Source organism: Stenella coeruleoalba (assembly GCF_951394435.1).
Source record: "Stenella coeruleoalba genome assembly, chromosome: 12".
NCBI lineage: Eukaryota > Metazoa > Chordata > Mammalia > Artiodactyla > Delphinidae > Stenella > Stenella coeruleoalba.
The window spans coordinates 87,554,561-87,574,317 of NC_137158.1; the positions used below are offsets into that span (position 1 = coordinate 87,554,561).

Genomic DNA, 19,757 nt, shown 5'->3' on the forward strand with positions numbered 1-19,757 from the left:
ATTAAAGCCTGGGCATCTACTGCCGGAACTGACGCCCCTTCTCAGTGACGGAAGCTGCACGTGGACCCGCAAAGTGGACGCTGTGTGGAGAGCCTGCTTCCCGGGATGCTCGCTTCCAAACGCAGGGTCACCTGGGAGGCTGTGTGGCACAGAGGGAGTCCTCCAAACCTCCCAGCTGCCAGGGAGGCTTAATTAGAAAGACTTTTAGAAGAAAATGGAATGTGGTTGGATTTAAATGAAGCAAAACTTGAAAGACTGGATCCATCCATTATAGACTGTTATTATCATCTATATAATAATGCAGATTATTATATCTGTAGTGCTGGTTTAAAAATACAGAGGAAGGACTTCGGCAGGCCCAGGGCAGGTGACTGGAGCCTGTTTGAACGTGTTTCACCCCGTGCTCTTGTTTCACTCTTGGCCAGAAGCAAAGATATTGCAGCGAAAGTCACTGCTGCACACATTAGACTTCCAGCTGGCTCGCTTGGACCTTTACCCTGACTTTTGGCAAAAATTGTGTCAAAAGTGGTGCTGCTCTTGCAAACTAAGCACATGTGGTCTGGCTAAACTCTTGTGTTTTATTTGTATTTTAAAGGACATAACTATAGTCACTATAAGGTTTGAGGTGGGTGAACTACTTAGAGGGTATTTGATTGTGCTAGAAAATATATTAAAAAAGCAAACCCTGCATTCTGACTTCTGAGTGAAGAGAGGATTTCAGACAAAAATTTAAAAAATAAAGAGAGCTTGTTTTTACATGTGTTGCCTTTGCTTACCCTGTGGAATCTTGGGACCGTGTGTCTCCTCAAAATCTCCCTACAAGAAAATTAAACACTGACTGCATGCGGTTAAGAAAATATTAACTGAGAATTATTTGAATGTATATAATGTAAGCCTTGGTGTGAAAATACAGAGCGTGGTATGCAGAAAATTTGGATATTATTATTTCTATTTAAAGAGAAAAGTGATAGCTCAAAAAGGGCACAAGATAAAACTTGCACGTCCGTACAAGATTAAAAAATTAAACTATGTAGGTTGTAACAGTACTCGAAATTAAGTAGGAAAAGGTAGAGTTGATTTGTTCAGCCAGAACCCATGAGTGTAGACAGACTTCACTGTCTACACTGGAGAATTGAAGCGATCATAGAGATGGAATTTCCCCGATAGTCATTTAACTGTTAGCCTGGCCTCCAATTCCTGTACTAGGAACACGAGCCAGGAGCTGCCACCTTCTAAGAACTAGCAGCCGCTAGAATGCAAGAGCCTTCACATTGAAAATAAATATGAACAACTGTGTTGAACTCTACATTGGGGAAGTGCTTGCGTAGCAGAGACAAAAGATTATTTTAAGTGAATTTAGAACGATTACTTGGAATCTACATACTTGGGACGTTCATTCCAAGGACAAAGAATAAGGGAAATTTCGGGCTTGTATTCAGTAGTTTCATTGTTTACAGTAATAATGGTGTGACTGAGAAACCATTTTTCTTTATATTGTTGGGTAAAGCAAGTAAGTAATGAAACGTTTGTGTTAGAAATAATGCAATTCAGTATAAAAGATTCAATTACGAAAGTGAAAGAAATTAAGTAGAGGTACTATAGTAGAATTGACAGGGAAGTATCAGTATGAATGCATGATTTCTTTTTAAAGTCCTTTTGAGTACTGTGCGCTGAACTGGCCAAGAAGCCCTGTACCTCTAGCAGCAAGTGGGTACGGAGAGCCTGTGTGTAGGGCGCAAACCCCATTCCCCATATACATGGAGCCCGCGCTCCCCATACACGTAGAAATGTCTCATGGTGGGGAAGCGAACATTCAGAGTGGGCAGGAGGCATCGTGCCAGGAAACGTGGAGGCTTAATGGGATCAAAGCCCAAGAGACCTGGAGGGGGGCTCCCAGTGGCCAAAGTTACGACAATTGAGCCAAAAAATGATAATAAACACTGTTGATAAAAACACTTTCAATCTATGAAAATTCGTGAGTCTGTTATGCTCAAAAGGGAAAACGCCAGAAAAATTAATTCGAAATAATGTGTTACAACTGAAACAGCTATTGAACCAATTATACTTTAAAAATTGGGCAGAAAAGGAAAGAATTGAGTATTTATCCTGCCTTTTCAGTAGGGCCCATGTCCAGGTTAGGGTATAGTCTTAGTTAATGGAGTAAAGCCCTAGTTTATAAAAGGCCCTCCGATAACTGGACATAGAACACCACTGTCTAGCGGCCCTCATGCATGATTAGGTGAGAAATACTAGTTGGAGCTGAAATATTGTCTCGATGGCCTCAGCTGGACCTTCAGAGCAACTGAGAGGAATCAGAGCCGGGCTCCATCAGGAATATAGACCAACAGCCCGTTTTGTGCCCGCCGCCTAAGGAACGTTTGCCGAGGTGCCTGACAGCAAGCAGGTCTTGGCTTTGAGATCAGCTTTTGTAGTAAAGCTCCCAGGGAGGGTAGCTGAGTCTCACGCAGCTTTTCTGTGGAGCTGGGAGCTCCATCACAATCCTGGGAGCCCCGTGGCCGCCCCTTGGTCGGCACCTCCCCCCAGGCCATCCTCCGCCCTCCTCCCACCCCCCATGGCTCCAAGGCGACCGCCCTGCCTGGGGCTACCGCCCCCCAGTCACCAAGCTTTGCTCTTGTTGGCTCTCTCCTGGGCCCGAAAAAACAAATTATTTTGAGACAATGAAATTGATCTCAGAGAGGCAGCAGTGGCTGGTGGCTTGAAGCGCAATGTTAGTTCCCTGACCAGGAATTGAACCTGGGTAGCCTGGATGGAAACCAGGAATCCTAGCTGCTAGACCAGCAAGCCACCAGACAAGCAAATTTTCCCTGGCTCTCTTCCCCACTGAAAAATGCATTTCTCCCATAATTCAAAAAGACACATGCACGCCAATGTTCACTGCAGCGCTATTCACTATAGCCAGGACATGGAAGCAGCCTAAGTGTCCATCGTCAGACGAATGGATAAAGAAGATGTGGCACATATATACAATGGAATATTACTCAGCCATTAAAAGGAACTGGGTCATTTGTAGAGACATGGATGGACCTAGAGAGTGTCATGAAGTAAGTCAGAAAGAGAAAAATAAATATTGTATATTAACGCATACATGTGGAATCTAGAAAAATGGTACAGATGATCTTATTCACAAAGCAGAAGTAGAGACACAGACGTAGAGAACAAATGTACGGATACCAAGGGGGAAGGAGGGGTGGGAGGAATTGGGAGATTGGGATTGACACATATATATTATCGATACTGTGTATGAAATAGATAACTGAGGAGAACATGCTGTATAGCACAGGAACTCTACTTAATGCACTGTGGTGACCTAAATGGGAAGGAAATCCAAAAAGAGGGGATATATGTATACGTATAGCTGATTCATTTTGCTGTACAGTAGAAACTAACACAACATTATAAAGCAACTATACTCCAATAAAAATTAATTAAAAAAATAAACAATGCTGATGGGAAAAATGAAGAAAGAAAAATGCATTTCTCAAGGAGGCAAAAACTGTAAAAACAGGCACAAGTTTATTATTAGAGACACGGCACAACAACAAGTGGGAGAGCACACAGAGAAGCAGTTTGTTTAGTTAAGACAGAAGCAGGGCAGAGATGCACCCCTGGAGGGAAAGGGTGTGGGTGTCCCCCACCAAGAGGAGGAGCGTGGTAAAGAGGCAGTTAAGTCATTGACAGGACACTCCTTCCAGGTCTTTGTTTGCCTTAGGCCAATTATCTGGTATCTTTCTCCACACCCGACCTCCCCTAGGACCCTCCCCACCGCGCGTGTGCAACTTTTTTCCAAGATGGATTCCAGCCCAGAGGCCTATGGGTGGCCTTGGCGTCACATATTATGGGGTGGTGCCCCCTCCTTTTTGACCCCCAAGGAGCCTTTCTGCACATGCGCAATGTCTCCCTTGCCCCAAGGATGGGAGATACGTGACCTGTGGATCTGTTACTCAAACAAGGGTTAGCTCCTCTCTGTTCCTGCTGCGACTGTTATCTTAAAGTGTCCTCAGGAGGCAAAATCCAACTATTTACCCTGGTCCTGTTGTTATTTCTATCTCAAAGTACAAACAGAGGGCTGGTTGTAAATATCTAGCCTGGAGCCCACTTGCCTCCCGCCTCAGGAAATGTAACCGGGAGGCTGGCTGTAAATGCCCCGCCTGGAGCCCATCTGTCTCCAGCCTCAAAATGACTGGGAAGAACTCTGATGTAATGTCGGGTGTCAGGACCTCAGATGTTGTAACAACGCTTGCTGCTTTCCCGCTACTGTCTGCAAACCTTCCCTACACATGCACCTGAGAAAACGACTAAGAAATCCTGGATGAAAATGTAGAAAGACAAAAGGAGTCACTGAGCTCTGCAGGGAGGCGTGTGGCAACTGTCACCACCAACGCTTATCACCCTTTGCTCCCGGGGAGGTACACGTCCCAGCCCAGGACCCACGCTGTGGGTGGGAAAGATGGGGCAGTGCAGGACGTACTTCACGATGGTCACCTCTGTCCCGTGACTTGTCAGAGAAAGGAAATGCTCCTTGGCTGAAGCCCTCGTGGCACTTTGGCCCTGACAGTCAGTGTCCCTTATCATGGAGGTGGCATAGTGCATTCGTAGCTTCAAATTCTCTGTATTTTATTATTTGAAATGAAAAATATTTTGAGATCTTGAGTATTTTTAGAGACAACGTTATATGTGGTAATTTAAAAATCTGGAAATGTATTTTTACCGACCCAAATTTGGGTCCACTTGCCCGCACGGTAAAGCCAAGCCACTGGCCCCGGGCTGTGGGGAAGGAACGTGCAGCGTTCACTGCAGGCGCCGAGCAAGGAGTCCAGACAGCTGGTGCTCAAAACACCCGAACTCCCCGATGCATTTCAGGAAAGCATTTTCAAAGGCCAGCTGAGGGAGCAGGGGGCTCCCAGGGTGTGTGATCAGCTCGTGCACAGTTCTGATTGGTTGATGGTGAGGTCACAGGGCGGGGTCACAGGGGTCCACATGATCAATCCTTAGGTGCCAGTAGGGCTGGGGGCTACGTGCCCATGGTCGTCAAGTAGTTAATTTCTTCCATTTGGTGGAGGTTCTAGCATCTGTAAAACAACTCGGGAAAGGTGCATCAGGTACTATGATCTGGGTACTTCAGAGCGGAGCTGATGAAGAAGACCTGGGGGAGGGGCCTGTTCCAGGAAGGCCCCATCGGGTCCTGCTCGGTTACAGGATCATTGGGCCTTTAGAGTAATTACATTTTGCATCAACCCAGTCTTTGTGTTTTCATGTTTTAGCTGTGCAGCTGTTGTTACTGTAAATGTGAACTCCTGTTCATTGTTAACGTATTTACGTATTGACATTGCTGGCAGTGTTCTCTACTAATACACCCCCAATGCCCAGGTATGATGCCCTGAGGACAACCTGAAGGGAGCAGGCACTGCTCTCACAGTGTAGACCAAAGAGCCACATTTTTTCTTTTAACTTTATTGGAGTATAGTTGATGTACAGTGTTGACCACCATGCTGTGATGACACACTTCAGATGTCTCCACAAGACAGAGCTCTTTAAGTTCCCAGGAAGAGCACCGAGCTTGCCCAGGCCCTGGAGTCGGTGCTCCCAGGAGGGCTCCTGTCCAGTCCCCACGGCAACGAAGTTTTCATGTCGTTTGGTCAGTCTGCTTGAAGAGGGTTTCACTTATAAATGGAACATCCACTTGTTTTAAGTGTCCTGTTTGCTAATGAGACACTGGTCACTTTAAAGGAACCAAGAACCTTTACAAAATCTTGTTCCAGAGCACAGTTTTTCCTGTTGGTGTCGACGCTGTAGGAAATGAGGGGTCAGATGCCAGCCGTGGAACACTGCACACCCTGCCCCACCTTTTCTCATTGTTCACTTGGAATCCTTGCCTCTGTCCTTGCCAGTACTCGGGACACTGTGCTCAGAGAAAGAGGACAGCTGGGGGCTTCCCGAGACCCCATCAGGGAGCTGCCAGGGTACGAGACCCGTGTCCTCTGTCTGGGCCCCTTGGGACCCTCTCTGGCGTGGGCCGTCCACCTTGCGGCTCCCACGGGACCCCTTCCCCGCACACCTTCTGCCGGCGCACGCGCCCTGCTCATCCGTGCTCATCCAGAGCACTAGTGGCCTTGCTGGCCTCTGCCCCGCTTCCTCACCGGGTGTGAGAGCAGCTCAGGGAAGCAGACCGTTGACTGACGTTATCGGGCCCTCTCCTGCTCCCATCTCTGCAGCATCTCTCCCGGGCCTGGGGCGGCATCTCTCCCGGGCCTGGGGCGGCATCTCGGTTTCCAGCCCGGCTGACCCCCGCGGGCTATCCCTGCTCCTCACTTAGCACTAGAGACGGGTAGGTAGGACGAGTTTCCCAAGGTGAAAAGGGAAGCGGAAGATCCAAAACCACAAAAGCTAACAGTGGTGACTCCGGACAGACGGGACAGGAAGAAAGGCACGAGCTGCGGTGGCTCCTTTATATGCGTCCGTATAGTTTGAATTTCTCACCAGTTGTATTACTTGTATGTCAGATTAAGCAGGACGCACGGTTTTAACGGAATTAAACCCATCTGGGCTCTTATCGCCAGCTGCTTTCAACCACCCTCAACTCCAGTGAGCTGTGGAGGAATGAGCCTGAGGGCCCCCAGCCCCGGGGGGCGGGGCAGACGCAGCCGCGTGTCAGGAGGCCCCGCCACGCACACCACCTTGTACCCCGTGTGGAAGCGCACCAGTCCGGCTTCACAGGGCTGCGTGTGGCTCAAAGAACGCATCCGAAAGCGCTTTGAAAGCGGTGTAACGCCTCTGAAGGAAAGAAAAAGTGACAGAAATGATTCAGAGGGGACAGGCTAACTGAGGAGGTGCTGCGACACAGACCCGCCGACGTCAGCCCTGCGCCTGCCGCTCTCGTCCACTATTGCCAGGAGATGGGAAACCGTGCTCACGTTCACGGTGAAGGTTGAAAAACTCCAACTAAGTGCGTGATGTGACCTGAGGCGTGAGGACTGTGCTCTCAGGACGCTCTCGGGCCGCTCTCGGGCTCTCAGGACGCTCTCGGGCACCCCTGCCCCGCAGAGCTGGCTCCCTGCCCAGAGGTCAGCCTCCACTCCCGGGGCCCAGCGCGGCACTGGCCACCAGGCCGTCGACACGTGCGGCGGGCCTGCAAGCCCCACGGCTTCCCTGGAAACAGCACAGACGTCAGCTGACCTGCCTCGGGGGGCAACTCGAGCCCAGGATGCTCGCGGGCAGCCTGCAGTCAGCTAGCGCGGAGCAGTTTTAGGCGCAGTGCCTGGGTGCCTTTTCTAACATCTGCCCATTGCAAGAGCGCATGATGAATAGCTGGGAATGTGGACGCTTTCCCGAAACTGGCCCCCAGCTTGTCACTTCCCTAGCCATCTGAATCATTTTCAAGGAGTTCCGCTTTTCACCTGTAATTGACCTTTTAGGGATATAGTTCTTCAGTTTCTTAATAAGGCATTTAATCATGCTCATTTGACAAATATTTAAATCATTTATTGCCATTAATTTACAGCATTTCAATATACACACTGCATGGAAATACAAATACCTTTTCAAACACTGGCAATGTGATTTTAGCTATGTGGCCAGCTGCCAGCTGTCTCATGGTCATTAAACGAAAGGTCAGGATTTCTGAGTACTTAAATGCTGATGGTTACAAATTTTGTTCTCTTCGGGTTTTCATAAGGTAACTTCTAACAGATAACATACATATTACTGCAGATAAAACCATCACTGGGAATCATTACATTGATCGCATATTTGAGCTATGCTTTCTGAAGAGAAGTAAAACATTCAGTACTTGTAAGGCAGCCGAGAGTGGGTTTGGGAACTCCCTGCTATTTCTAGAAGAATCGTCTGGTTAGTAAAAATAGCATTCCGCATATTTCTCTTAGCAAGACTATTCACTAGGGTGGAATGTGTGACTCAGCAGAGCAGCTGGCAATGCCACCCCTTCAAGAAGCCGGTTCTTCATTTTCCATTGTTATGCTGAGGCATTTTTAGACATCCTGGGAAGGAGCACAAAGACAAACGCAATGAGAAACAAAACTTCACCGCCAGCCTCGAAGGCCTTGGAGGGCTTTAAGAAGACACCTTTACGTTAACATGTATTTCAACTCACGATGTCATAAGTACAGTAATACCCTATTTCATGCTAATTTTCATGTTTGATAAGTGAATTCTCATCGCACTGTCTCAACGGCGCAGTCGCTTCTCAGCATATTTCTGCTCTGCATCGAGTCTCCCCAGCCGCACAGTCACAGCCCGCCCCACGACAGACACAGGCCTCCCCAGCTCCTCAGAACACAAAGCTCAGCGGGACCTACTTACTCGTGCCGGAGCAGCCGTCCGCCCTGGGTGAGCTGGGCTACCTCGTTGGTGGCGTGGCAGGCGAACAGCAGCCAGTTGCGAGGCTGCACCTTGTAGGCGAATCTCATGAACGCCAGCGAGTAACAGCAGAGGGCTGCGGGGACACGCAGGACAGTGACCTGCAGCCTCCAGCTGAGGGCTGCCGGGGACACGCAGGACAGTGACCTGCAGCCTCCAGCTGAGGGCTGCGGGGACACGCAGGACAGTGACCTGCAGCCTCCAGCTGAGGGCTGCCGGGGACACGCAGGACAGTGACCTGCAGCCTCCAGCTGAGGGCTGCGGGGACATGCAGGACAGTGACCTGCAGCCTCCAGCTGAGGGCTGCCGGGGACACGCAGGACAGTGACCTGCAGCCTCCAGCTGAGGGCTGCGGGGACACGCAGGACAGTGACCTGCAGCCTCCAGCTGAGGGCTGCCGGGGACACGCAGGACAGTGACCTGCAGCCTCCAGCTGAGGGCTGCGGGGACACGCAGGACAGTGACCTGCAGCCTCCAGCTGAGGGCTGCCGGGGACACGCAGGACAGTGACCTACAGCCTCCAGCTGAGGGCTGACAGGGCTCAACTGCCTCAAAAAAAGAACCTTTTCTGCTAAAACCTTTACAGATGATAAAAGCTATTGCTTAGATGCTTCCATGAATGGGAAACTCATCAGATGGTTTGCTCCCGTTACGTATTGTTACTTATTACTTAAACAGTTAAAGAACATAATGTCAGTAAACTGACATCAGTTCTAGCCTCCTTTTCTGTCCCCTAGAGTGGTTTATAGTCCCTTATCTGAAAGAACTGCTATTTAATCCCCTCAACGAGTTTTATGTTCAAATATCAGGACTTCAAGTAAACGTTAAGATCCTTTTTCCACATAAAGTTCAAGAGGACACACTCCTTAACTAGGGGGACTACATCTGAAAGGCAAACGGGACCTTAACAAATACTTCCAACTACAGTAACCCTTTTCCTTCCTTACCATGAGGAGTAACACCCATCAATGACGTCAGGCGCTTTGCGTTACTTTCTAATGGTGACTGTAGTGTCTGGTGCTACGCACTTGAAATGTAAGCAGGAGCTGTATTATGCTATGATTTTATATGAAGAGCCTCCCAGTTATTCCAATCTGCATCCTTACCAAATGTCATCCGCCCGCTGATAATCTCCGGAGACTTCTTCATGTCATTGATGGCGGCAATGGGAAGACCCCAGTTGGCTACCGGGCCCCAAAAGTGCTGTTAAAAAATGAGGGGAGAAAGAAGAGGAAAAGTGAAGACAGAGCGTGAACAGCTACAACTTCTCTTAAACAGTGACGTGACGCGTGCGGTTAACCGGGGAAGGTTGCCGTGCAGGCGTTCAGCGTGCAAGCGTGTGCCTGTGAATCGGCAGTTCTCACAAGGTGAGAGCCCAAACCAGAAGGGATCGGGCGCTTTGCCAAGGTCCCCACCAGCTTCCAGATCACAACTAAGCAATCTCAGACTGTCCCGTTTAGAGAATTTTCAAATGAGATTAAATTCTTACACAAGTCACTCTTGCTACAACTTAAACCTGTTACAACCATTCTCGTAATGTAACGTTTAAATCTATCAAACTTTTTTCAAATTTTCATTAAGGTATTTATTTGTCAACATCTCTTAAAATGCAGACCCTAAGTTGGATACTTTTTCTGAAGAAAGTAACTTAATAAGGGAAGAAATTGCTTTTCAGCTCATACGAGCTATATGAAGATCAGAGAACCTAAAAATCTACACTCAGACCCCCAGATAATGAGAAATTAAACTGAAAATTAATTTTGAAGTAATAGGAACAGCCTATATTTAAGAAATGGATCAGGAGTTTCTCATGTACGACCATGGCCATCCCAGGGTACCGAAATGAAGTTGTCCACGTTGAACAGTAGCAACATGCAATTTCATTTAACTTCTGAGGTTGAAATAAGTCCAGGGGCTTTCCCCATTAAATTAAAAATTGTTTTATTTATGTACGATTTGCAAATAATGCTTTAAAATATGAAGGAGCGAGTTCCCTGGCGGTCCAACGGTTAGGACTTGGTGCTTTCACTGCCCTGGCCCGGGTTCCATCCCTGGATGGGGAACTAAGATCCCGAAAGCAGTGCAGCACGGCCCAAAAAAAGTGAAAAACAAAAAATAAAATAAAATATGAAGGAAACCACACACTGTTGGGTAAAGACCCTTTTCAGTTATCAGAACATTAAGCAGTGCTTTATTTCTGCCTATCAGAGCATTTAAGATAAACGCAGACTGCAAAATACCTTTCTAGACCTGCATTTCTAATACTGACCAAGAGTCATTAAAATCCAAAAACTTCGTAAGAATGAGAAACAAGGAAATGCAAGAAAAGTAAGTGAGAATTACCTTCGTCATGATTTCAGAATATTTTGAAACATTTACATAGCGTGTTTAATGTAAGCATGAGGCCTCTGCCTTAAACAGCTGCGAAACGCTCAGAGCTGTCCCACTGCCAGCATGGTGAGCACTGCACAATCTCACACCTGAGTCAGGGACGCCGCACCTCAGGCACAGCTGGTATAAAGAATCTTTGAGGTTCTGGGGGAGGCTATTTAGTCCTCCTGCTTTCAGACTGGATTTTGTCTCAGCCACTCATTGCTGACACTTTAATGCTTCTTGTGCCTAGATGAAGCCTGGCCATTTTCCTCCTTCCTCATCCTCCAGACCTCTGGTGATGGAGTATCTATCCCTCCTCACCTACCCGCCTGTTTCCCCTCCTGTCCTTCCCTTTGTGTCCCTTCACTTTCAACTCTCTGTTACTCCAGTGATGTTCCTCTCCTCCTTTTTTCGACCACGTCAGTCTATCCCCATCGCGTGGCTATTTAATCACTTTCCACCGCTCTGCTCTACTCTGCACGGTGGCCCCCAGATCCCCGCATTATGCACACACTCAGGGCTGCCCTGAGGGGCTCAGCCAGGCCAGGCGTCTGCGCTCACAGCTGCGGCCAGGTAGTAAGAGGCCACGGCATAAATCTGAAACCTGAGGCAGCCCGGGGGACTTCTGGCCACAAGACAGTATTCAAAGTTCTACTGTGGTGAGTGTAGGGTTATATGAAGCAGCGTTCTGCAAGTTAAGGGCTATATATACACTTGTGATTATAAGCATTGAGATATACTTGAGATATTTCATAAAAAGAACATAAAAGGTAAAGATAATTTCAACACTAGTTACTAAAATATCTAACCACAGAAAGTTAATAATACATCTTTTCTATCGAGTACAAGACTCTAGTTCTCACTTCCCTTTCCTGGAATACATGTTTGGTCTGTGCTCTGTCAGATATTCATCAGTCGATGCACTGGTCCTGCAGAGAAGTTAGTGTCCGGAGTGGAACCGGAGAACCAAGGGGTCACTGGAGGTGCCCTTAGCCCGGGACCCACAAGGTCCCAGGATGTGGCATGATAGCTGTCTCCTGTCCATACTCTGTTAATGCAGAAAGTCTGCAGAAGCCTGATATGAAGTAGCGACAGGTTCTTACCGTACTATTTTGTGAGGAGTCACCGAGGTTCAGACAGGAGAGACATGAGGGGAAAAAAAAAAAAGATCAGATGCTTTGTAAGATTTCGGTTACTTTAACCTCATACATGTGTTCAAGTTTCAGTAACAGAACCACAACACTAGGAGCACATATTCTTTTTTTTTTCTTGAGAAGATCTAGTGATATTAGGTCAATAACTTTGACCTAATGAAAGTAAACCTTAATTTTATGAAACGTAAACTTAATCCTTAGAGTGGAGCTATCCAACAGGAATATAATGCAAGTCACGAACAGGAGTCACATGAAATTTAAAAATTTCTAGAAGTCATGTTAACAAAAGTGAAAAACAACAGGAGTTAATTTTATTATTTATTCCAACATTTCTAACTATTTTAATTTGAACACGTAATCAATAACAACCTGTTGATGAGGTATTCTACATTCTATTTCGGCACTGAGCCTCCGAGATCCGGTGGGTGTCGACACAGCTCGGCTTGGACTGGCCACCCCCCACGAGCTCCCCTGCCACCTGGGGCTTGTGGCTCTCAGACTGGACAGCACAGGCTTATGGGGGCATTTCTTTGAAAATGACAAGTTGGAGAGAAGCACAATCCTGCAGAATTCTACCAGCAACGGACTTTCCGTTTTTACTTACCAACAGCCTCTCACCAGAACGTAAGCTCCTAAAAATAGGCGTGTAATTCCATATTCTGTTCACAGCTGAAACTCTGGCCCAAGTGGTACCCAGAATTCACAAGGCACTCAGAAAATGTTTGCTGAACGAATGAAGAGAAAGGTCTTCTAATGTTAAGTGAATTGTTTTCCTGAATGCTAAAATTAATACCATTCAGAAATACGTCGAATTAATTTTACTTCTGAGATGGCATTTCTTCTTTTCAGGATATAGCTTAATTGTTCTGACAAGGCAAACTCTTGAAAGTGTAGCTCCTGAAAGAATTACTGAAATAAAATGATAAAATCCTCTATACACACTGTCTCGTCCAAACAGCTCCGCTAGTTGTTTTGATGCAGAGGTCAAGGAGGTTCTAATCTCCAGCATGAGAGTAGTTGTTGACGATGCTAATAATATACTTCAAATAGGTTCTGTTATGAAATACGAACAGCCTAGAAAGAGTCTGTCTTTCAATGTTAAGTGCACTGTTTTAATAGATAATGTTTCAACTGCGGTAACAAATTACGTTGCCAAGATTGTATTTCACAGCAAGTCCAAGCTGAGCACAGTGTTTGGACGGCAGAGAGGGTGAGTCCCTTATCAGGTCAGAGGGCAGGATCCAGTAGTTTATGGACTATAGTCACCTGTGGTGTCACTCTCCTTTGTTCAGGATCTAAACACAGGCCTTTTATTTATCTGTAAATTACCAATGGCACATTTTTTTCCTACAAAAATATTTTAAAAGATGTGTTTCTTAAAATCTAAATTGTCAGCTTGGAGATAATTGAGTTTTCAATTCAGGACTCTTTCCTTGAGTTGTGCAATCGTTCAAATTCTACCCTATTTTACAACAGGCAGGTCATAAAGGAGTGTGAAGGAGGAATAACTTCTGCCATCATACTCTGCTCAATCCCAAAGTCCTATGTGAAAGTGACCACAAAAATAAAGCTGATCACATCACTTTAATAGTGGTTTAATGACGATAAGCCAATCTGAGAATAAATTTATTCTAAACATCCCTGGGAAATACAAAAAGCCACAACTCAGCATCCCCTAATTCTATGTCAGAACTGTCCAAAACATGCATCAAGTACTCAGGCAAAAAATCTGAGAAGCGTATTTGCGCAGAGCCAAACTGGACAAGAAAAGCTTCCTAGTATGTATTAGCTTCTGTTCCAAAGAAAGGTAAACTTATAAGCAACACAAACTGCAGTTGGCGGACAATAATGTTAAAACTGTGTGGAAAATACCCTTGACTTTCTCTTTATTCGGTATGTTACCTGTATTTTATTTCAGTGAAGGTTAAAACAACCTCAAAATGCATAAGGGTTTTCTTGGTTCCCTTACGACCTTGAATTCTTGTGGAGGAAAAACCGATCTCCCCCGTTAAGAATGATGATGGAGGTGACAAAGGAGGATGACTACCCTGCATAAACTTTATCCTCTGTTTCTCCTTAATTTGGAATACTGTTTGTTTGGCTCCAGGTTTCTTCTAAGCTCATTTTTATTTTCTTAGTGTCTTCTCGGCATTGCCAATCTGTTTCTTCCTTTCCTAAAATTACTGACAGTAACTGTTAGCTTTCTCTGAAAGTACTGTGAGTAATTTATAACTTGCTTACACAGTACTAAAAGGATCTAAGTGGCAGCCTAGCATAGTCTGTTTATGTCATCACTGAGAGCGGGGTAAGGCTTGGAGACGTTCGAGACTGCAGTTCTCCTACAGGCTGAAAACGCTCACTGCCATTTCAGTTATGCTCAGCAACTTGTACCTCATTTTCTAGTCCAAGTTAAAGTGAGAGGGAGTTTTAACAATCAGAATGTGTGATATTCAACTGTATTTCGATGGTCAAAACTAAACTGGACGGCAGAAAAGAGATTCCTGTGGCCAGTTCTGCTTCAACGCGTTCAGCCTCAGTAACTTTCTGAAGGTCATTTACATGGCAGGGAAGTAAGGCCAGGGGCGGATATGCAAGCAGCATGGCAGAGAAGGGAGGCAGACACAGGAAAAGCAGGTGCAAAGAAAGTACCTGAAACCTTCTTTTCAAAGGTTTTTGTGCATAACCATTTCCCTTTAAATCTTAATGTCATCTTAATGACATTCCTGTTTTGGTTTCACAGGTTTGGCGTCCAGAGGGTCTCAACTTTGCCGCCTGGTTTGGATCTGTTTTTCCATATGGCAGGTGAAGTGTTGGACTACCTGATGTCTGAAGTCCATTCCAGCTCTAATATCCTATAACTTGTGAAAGACTCCCTGTTTTCCACTGCAACTTCTCACTTGGGTAGTAAATATAAATTCTTAAAGCTCTCCTGGAAACTAAGAAGTTAAAATAACTTAGAATAGATAACCTCATTAACTGGAGAATATCCACTGCCAACAGCCAACTCACTTCAGATTTACAAGAGCATGCTGACTGATTAACTGATTTTCAAATACTCGTGATCTAGGTTCTACCTAAGCAAGCATTCTTTGCACATATATCCAAATACATATGTGCACGTATACCTCTGTTCACTCCTCTGAGGGAGGGGAGTAAATCTCTAGGATAAACATACACAGACCTTGACCGACTCAGTCACTAGAACACACATCCTACCTCAAAACTTAGTTGCTCATCTAATTTATTTTTCTTAACCAAAATTCAGGAGGGAGAATAAGAGCAAAAAAGAGACAGCTATCTTCTTTTACTCCACCAATAACGTATGTGAGGAAACAGTTTATTTAAAAAAACAAAACAAAACGATAATAGAGATCCAGGAAGTTCTTGATTCAAGATTTTCATTAAAGTAAGTGAGAAGAAATCAGTGAAAGGAAGGATGGAAGGCATCAGAAGGAGCACTGGGAGTCCAGGGATTAAACATGGAATACTGATAACAATAACAAGAGCACATTTACTTTTGTAATATACACAGCACTGTGCTGTGTTGTCAAACAGCTACCAAAGCCCCAACACCAAGCAATTTGTCCAAGACTACACAGCTGGAAAGCAAACGGGCTGGGTTGCAAACCCATCGTCAAACCCATCACCTATAGGTGTAATACCACTGCCATCGCTTCCAACAAAAACGGTCGGGAATCACTTAACAGTTTAATACTAAGACCCAAGTTAAATGCCCCAGTTGTCCCAGGAATGCCGTTTATAGCTGTTTTTTCCCATATCAGATCCAATCAAAGTCCACACACTGCCTTTGGTTACAGCCTGTTCTAACTCCTGTTCCTCAATGAAAAAAAAAAAATCAACATTTTAAAATACACTTGGAAATTCACTTTAGTAAGAAAGACATTTCAGTCTTATCCATAAAATGTAATTGACAGGAGGTTATAATCTGTGTAAAATATGACTTTAAATTGTTGCTAAAAACTTCAACTATGTTGTTAATAAAATGACTTTAAAAATTCTAGAGCAGCTTTAGTTTGGAAAACCTCTACACCCCTTCGGCAGGCTGTAAAAACAACGCTAGAGAGCTTGAGTTGTTCAGGAGTGCAAATGATTGACAAGGCGAGAAGGCACAGGGCCCCGTCTCTGATTGGAAGAGAATATGAAATTGTCTCCTCATGGCTTTATTTATTTGCCAAAGCAAAGCAGGGGCCGTAAGCAAGAAGACTAGAGGACCAAACAGGGGAAACGTTCCTCTAATAAATGCTGGGGAGAAGTGACTCCTTTCTGGAGAAAAAGCTAATAAATGAGCTGCTGCTGAGCGTTTTGATATCAGCCCAATCACTGCTCTGCAGGCTGGCATGAAATCCTACTGCTGCCAGGAGCAGCAGGGAAGACAAGGCCAGTGGACATCTCACTTCACCTGTTCAGTCCACAGAAGGATTTCCAAGTCAAAATCGCAGAGCTTTACGCCTCATGAAACTGAGCAGGACCCTGCAGGGCCTTCCTGAGTACAAATGCCCCTCTGTGTCCCCCGTTTCTTGTTGTAGAAAAAGGCTTGAGTCTTCCAGGCCTTCCCCAAGTTCCCAAGGGCGGACTCAAGCAGTTGCTAAGGAGGGAAGTGAGGGAATGCAGGAAGAAGGAAAAGTAGTTAAGCAAGAAAAGTAATGATAGCTTAAACAATAGTTCAGCGATAAAACAGAGCCCTAGCTCCTCCTGAAGGGATACACATATCAATCTAACACATATCTTTGAGTTGTTCTGCAGGAACTAAGGCTCCCACCCAGGTGGAGGATGGTCACTACATTCCCACCACAAGAGGTAGCCTCAGACTAGTTGGAACCAGAAGGTTGACATTAAGATTCCCAAAATATCACCCTGTTACCTCACCACCTACCAGTCAGAAGAAAGTCCACAAACTGATCACGCACCCTGCAAGCCTCACTCCTAATGTGTCTTTAAAAACCCCTCCCTGAAAGCCATCTGGGAGTTTGAGCACGAGTTGCCCCTTCTCCTTGGTTGGCAGGCGCCCTGCAGTGAACGCTGCACTTCCCTTCCCCACAACCAGTGTCAGGAGACCGGCTTTGCTGTGTGTCGGGTGCACAGACTCAAGTTCTGTTCAGTAACACTCACACTTAAGATTTTAACTTTTCCCATATCAGTACACTTTTTAAAATGTTTCTGCTACAAAAATAGCAAGATATAATAGAAATACATAGTGATTTGGGGTTTCCAAGTATTTTCACATCCCTCATCTGGTTTACTTTTCTCAACAACCCAACCAGATAGGGCACTGTCATTAAACCCATTTCACAGACAGGGTAACAAAAGTCCACTGGGATTGACTGCTGGGGATCCCTTGGCTAGAAGTCATTCTTCAGAATCCTAGCTGGATGTCCTACCAGGCAGCACTTCCCTGGACACTGCAATTCTCTTTTTTCCCTCATTTAGTCAGAGCTTGATACAATAAAAGCAATACTAGAAAAGGCATGTAAACATTAAAGCTACATGAACTTAATCTTTGAAAAAAGGTTAGACCATATATCAAAGTATTCAGTTGAAATACCTGGCTCACAGACCCCTGTCTAGTAAAAAAAAAAAAACCATACATTTAGAAAAGCAGGGCTAACTCTCTTCATTGAAAATACATATATTTTACAAATTCTTCTTGTGTAATAGAACGTTAGGTAATCATCAGCATATTTCTAATATGGATAAGACTTTATTCTTAATTACATCATACAGTTTTACCCTTAGCTGTACTTAACTATTAGGAAGGCTCATACAAAGGAGAAACATTAGTGAAACCTAACGTAATATTTGAAGTCATAGAGAAACTTGACTGCAGGGACTAATAACACAGCCTCCCATGACTACTTTCCTCCGATCTCCCCAGCACATTACTCTGATAAATACTCTGCTCCACAGTACTAAACATCTGTCCTAATTAATCATGGTTCTATGCAAGTACACAAAGTTCATTTTTGGAAAGTCAAGAGTGAAGCTTCTGTTTCCAAATTTACCACGTGGCAGACAATTATTTTTCTTACCCTACTGCCCTTAAAATTACAAGCAAACAGTATTTGCAATAAAATTCAGAATTTAAAAAAAATAATCCTTTTTTTTCTTTTACTGGTAAAATGAAGCTGCCTTCATACTGTACCCTATGGATACTTATTTCTCCTCAGCTGTCATCACTTCACCTCTTTACTACACTAACCTGTTGAAAAATACTGCAGCCCTACACTCACCTAGGTTTAAAAAAAAATCACAAAGAAAAACTAAAATGTATACACCTAAATAAACTATATCAAACGGTTTTAAAGTTATATTAAATAAATGAAATAAAAAGCAAGCATCTCAAGATTACAGGCGAAAATAAAATACAGAAAGTGGGACTTTCCTGGAGGTCCAGTGGTTAAGACTTGCGCTTCCAATGCAGGGGGCGCAGGTGGCCCCTGTGGGGGGGCGGGATTAGGACCCCGCCTGACGAGCGGCGGAGCCAAAAAATAAAATAAAACATAGGAAGTAGGCTTTTCATCCCGCCACTGCCCTTTCTTTCTCATTGAAAATAAAGACTTAATGGAAAGCAGAATATTAAAAAGTATGCCCTTGGTTGGCAGAATATTCGTATGTTAGATTTGATTCCGTCCCACGCTTGACGTCCTGAAGCTGCGAAATCCGAAGGGCGAGGTCGACCGGGCAGGCTCAGTGCCCTTGTCGCGGAAAAGGAGCACCTGCGGCTCACCTTCCACCGAGCGATGCCGGGACGCGCCCTCCCAGCCCGCGCCCGGGGCAGGTCCGCCGCACACCTGGGCACACACCTGCCGAGCAGGTGCAGCGAGCCGGAGCCCCGGCCCCACTCGCCGGACCGGGCCCGCTCTCGGCGCCCGCCCGCGCCGGGGTGGGGGTCCCCCCGCCGGGGCTCCGGCCCGCCCCGCTGCCCCACTGTCCGGAGCCCCAGGCGCCACTACCCCGGGACCCTGCCCGGCTGCCTGGACTCCCGCCCCGCGGCCGGGAGCCCCAACCCCGCTGTCCGCAACCCACCGCCCCGCCGCCCCGGAATCCCCGCCCCGCTGCGCGGAGCCCACCCCGCTGCCCGCACCCTCGCGGCCCCTCGTCCCGGCGGCGTCGGTTCCGCACCCTGGACCCCTCGGTGGGTCCGGCCCCGGGGACTCGTCACCTCATGAGGTAGTCCCGGAAGTCCTTGCTCCGGACATAGTCCGCCGCCTTCCGCACCAGCGCGCCCGCCATGGCCGTGCCAGACACCAGGCCGCCCGCGGTGCCCTGGGCGCCGCTCCTCGGAGCCCAATGACACCCGGCGGAGCGGACAGCGCGGACACCGCAACCGCTCGCCGGCGTGCCTCACGACAGCTCGGCCCCACCGTACGGTCGCGGCCCGCCACCTGACTCTGGGCCAATGGGAGGGCGCAGGGCGGGAGGCGGCGGCACGGATTGGCTCGCGCTCGCCGCACACCTCCTCCCCGCCCCTCGGCAGCGCGTGGGGGCGAGGCTTGCTGCCGTAAAACGGCCGGGGTCCGGCGGCGATTGGCTGGCGGTTGCCAGGCACCCGCGCTGGCGCGCTCCGGGCGGGCAGATGATTGTCCGAGGGCGCGCGGGACTCTCCGCCGCCCGCATCTCTTGGGCCTTTGCAGCGTCCGCGAGCCCCCGCGGCCTCCCGGGCCTGCAGGCTCCAGACTGGAGGTGGGCGCCGGGAGGAGCGCAGCAGCGGCGCGCGGGCTGCGTCCGCAGTTGCCGCTACATGTGGCGGAGAGCAGGTCCGCTAGCTCTGGACCAGCACGGGAACCGCAGCGCCACGTGTGGGGCGCACCGCGTGGA

At 47.0% G+C, this 19,757-nt stretch overlaps 1 protein-coding gene across 2 annotated transcripts; it reads right to left on the reverse strand.

The window, feature by feature from the left end:
• Positions 1 to 7,007: 7,007 nt before the first annotated feature.
• Positions 7,008 to 19,310, reverse strand: MPC1 (mitochondrial pyruvate carrier 1). Of its 2 annotated transcripts, XM_079940022.1 has the most exons (5): positions 19,102 to 19,310; positions 11,871 to 11,874; positions 9,501 to 9,597; positions 8,338 to 8,470; positions 7,008 to 8,015 (listed from the first exon to the last, which is right to left on the reverse strand). In XM_079940022.1, the coding sequence occupies exons 1-5, from the start codon at positions 19,170 to 19,172 to the stop codon at positions 7,991 to 7,993; spliced, it is 330 nt and encodes a 109-aa protein (XP_079796148.1). In that variant the 5' UTR covers positions 19,173 to 19,310; the 3' UTR covers positions 7,008 to 7,990. The 2 variants fall into 2 exon arrangements, with proteins under 2 accessions (XP_079796148.1, XP_079796147.1); XM_079940021.1 differs by lacking the exon at positions 11,871 to 11,874 and having other exon boundaries at positions 7,015 to 8,015; positions 19,102 to 19,226.
• Positions 19,311 to 19,757: the final 447 nt, after the last annotated feature.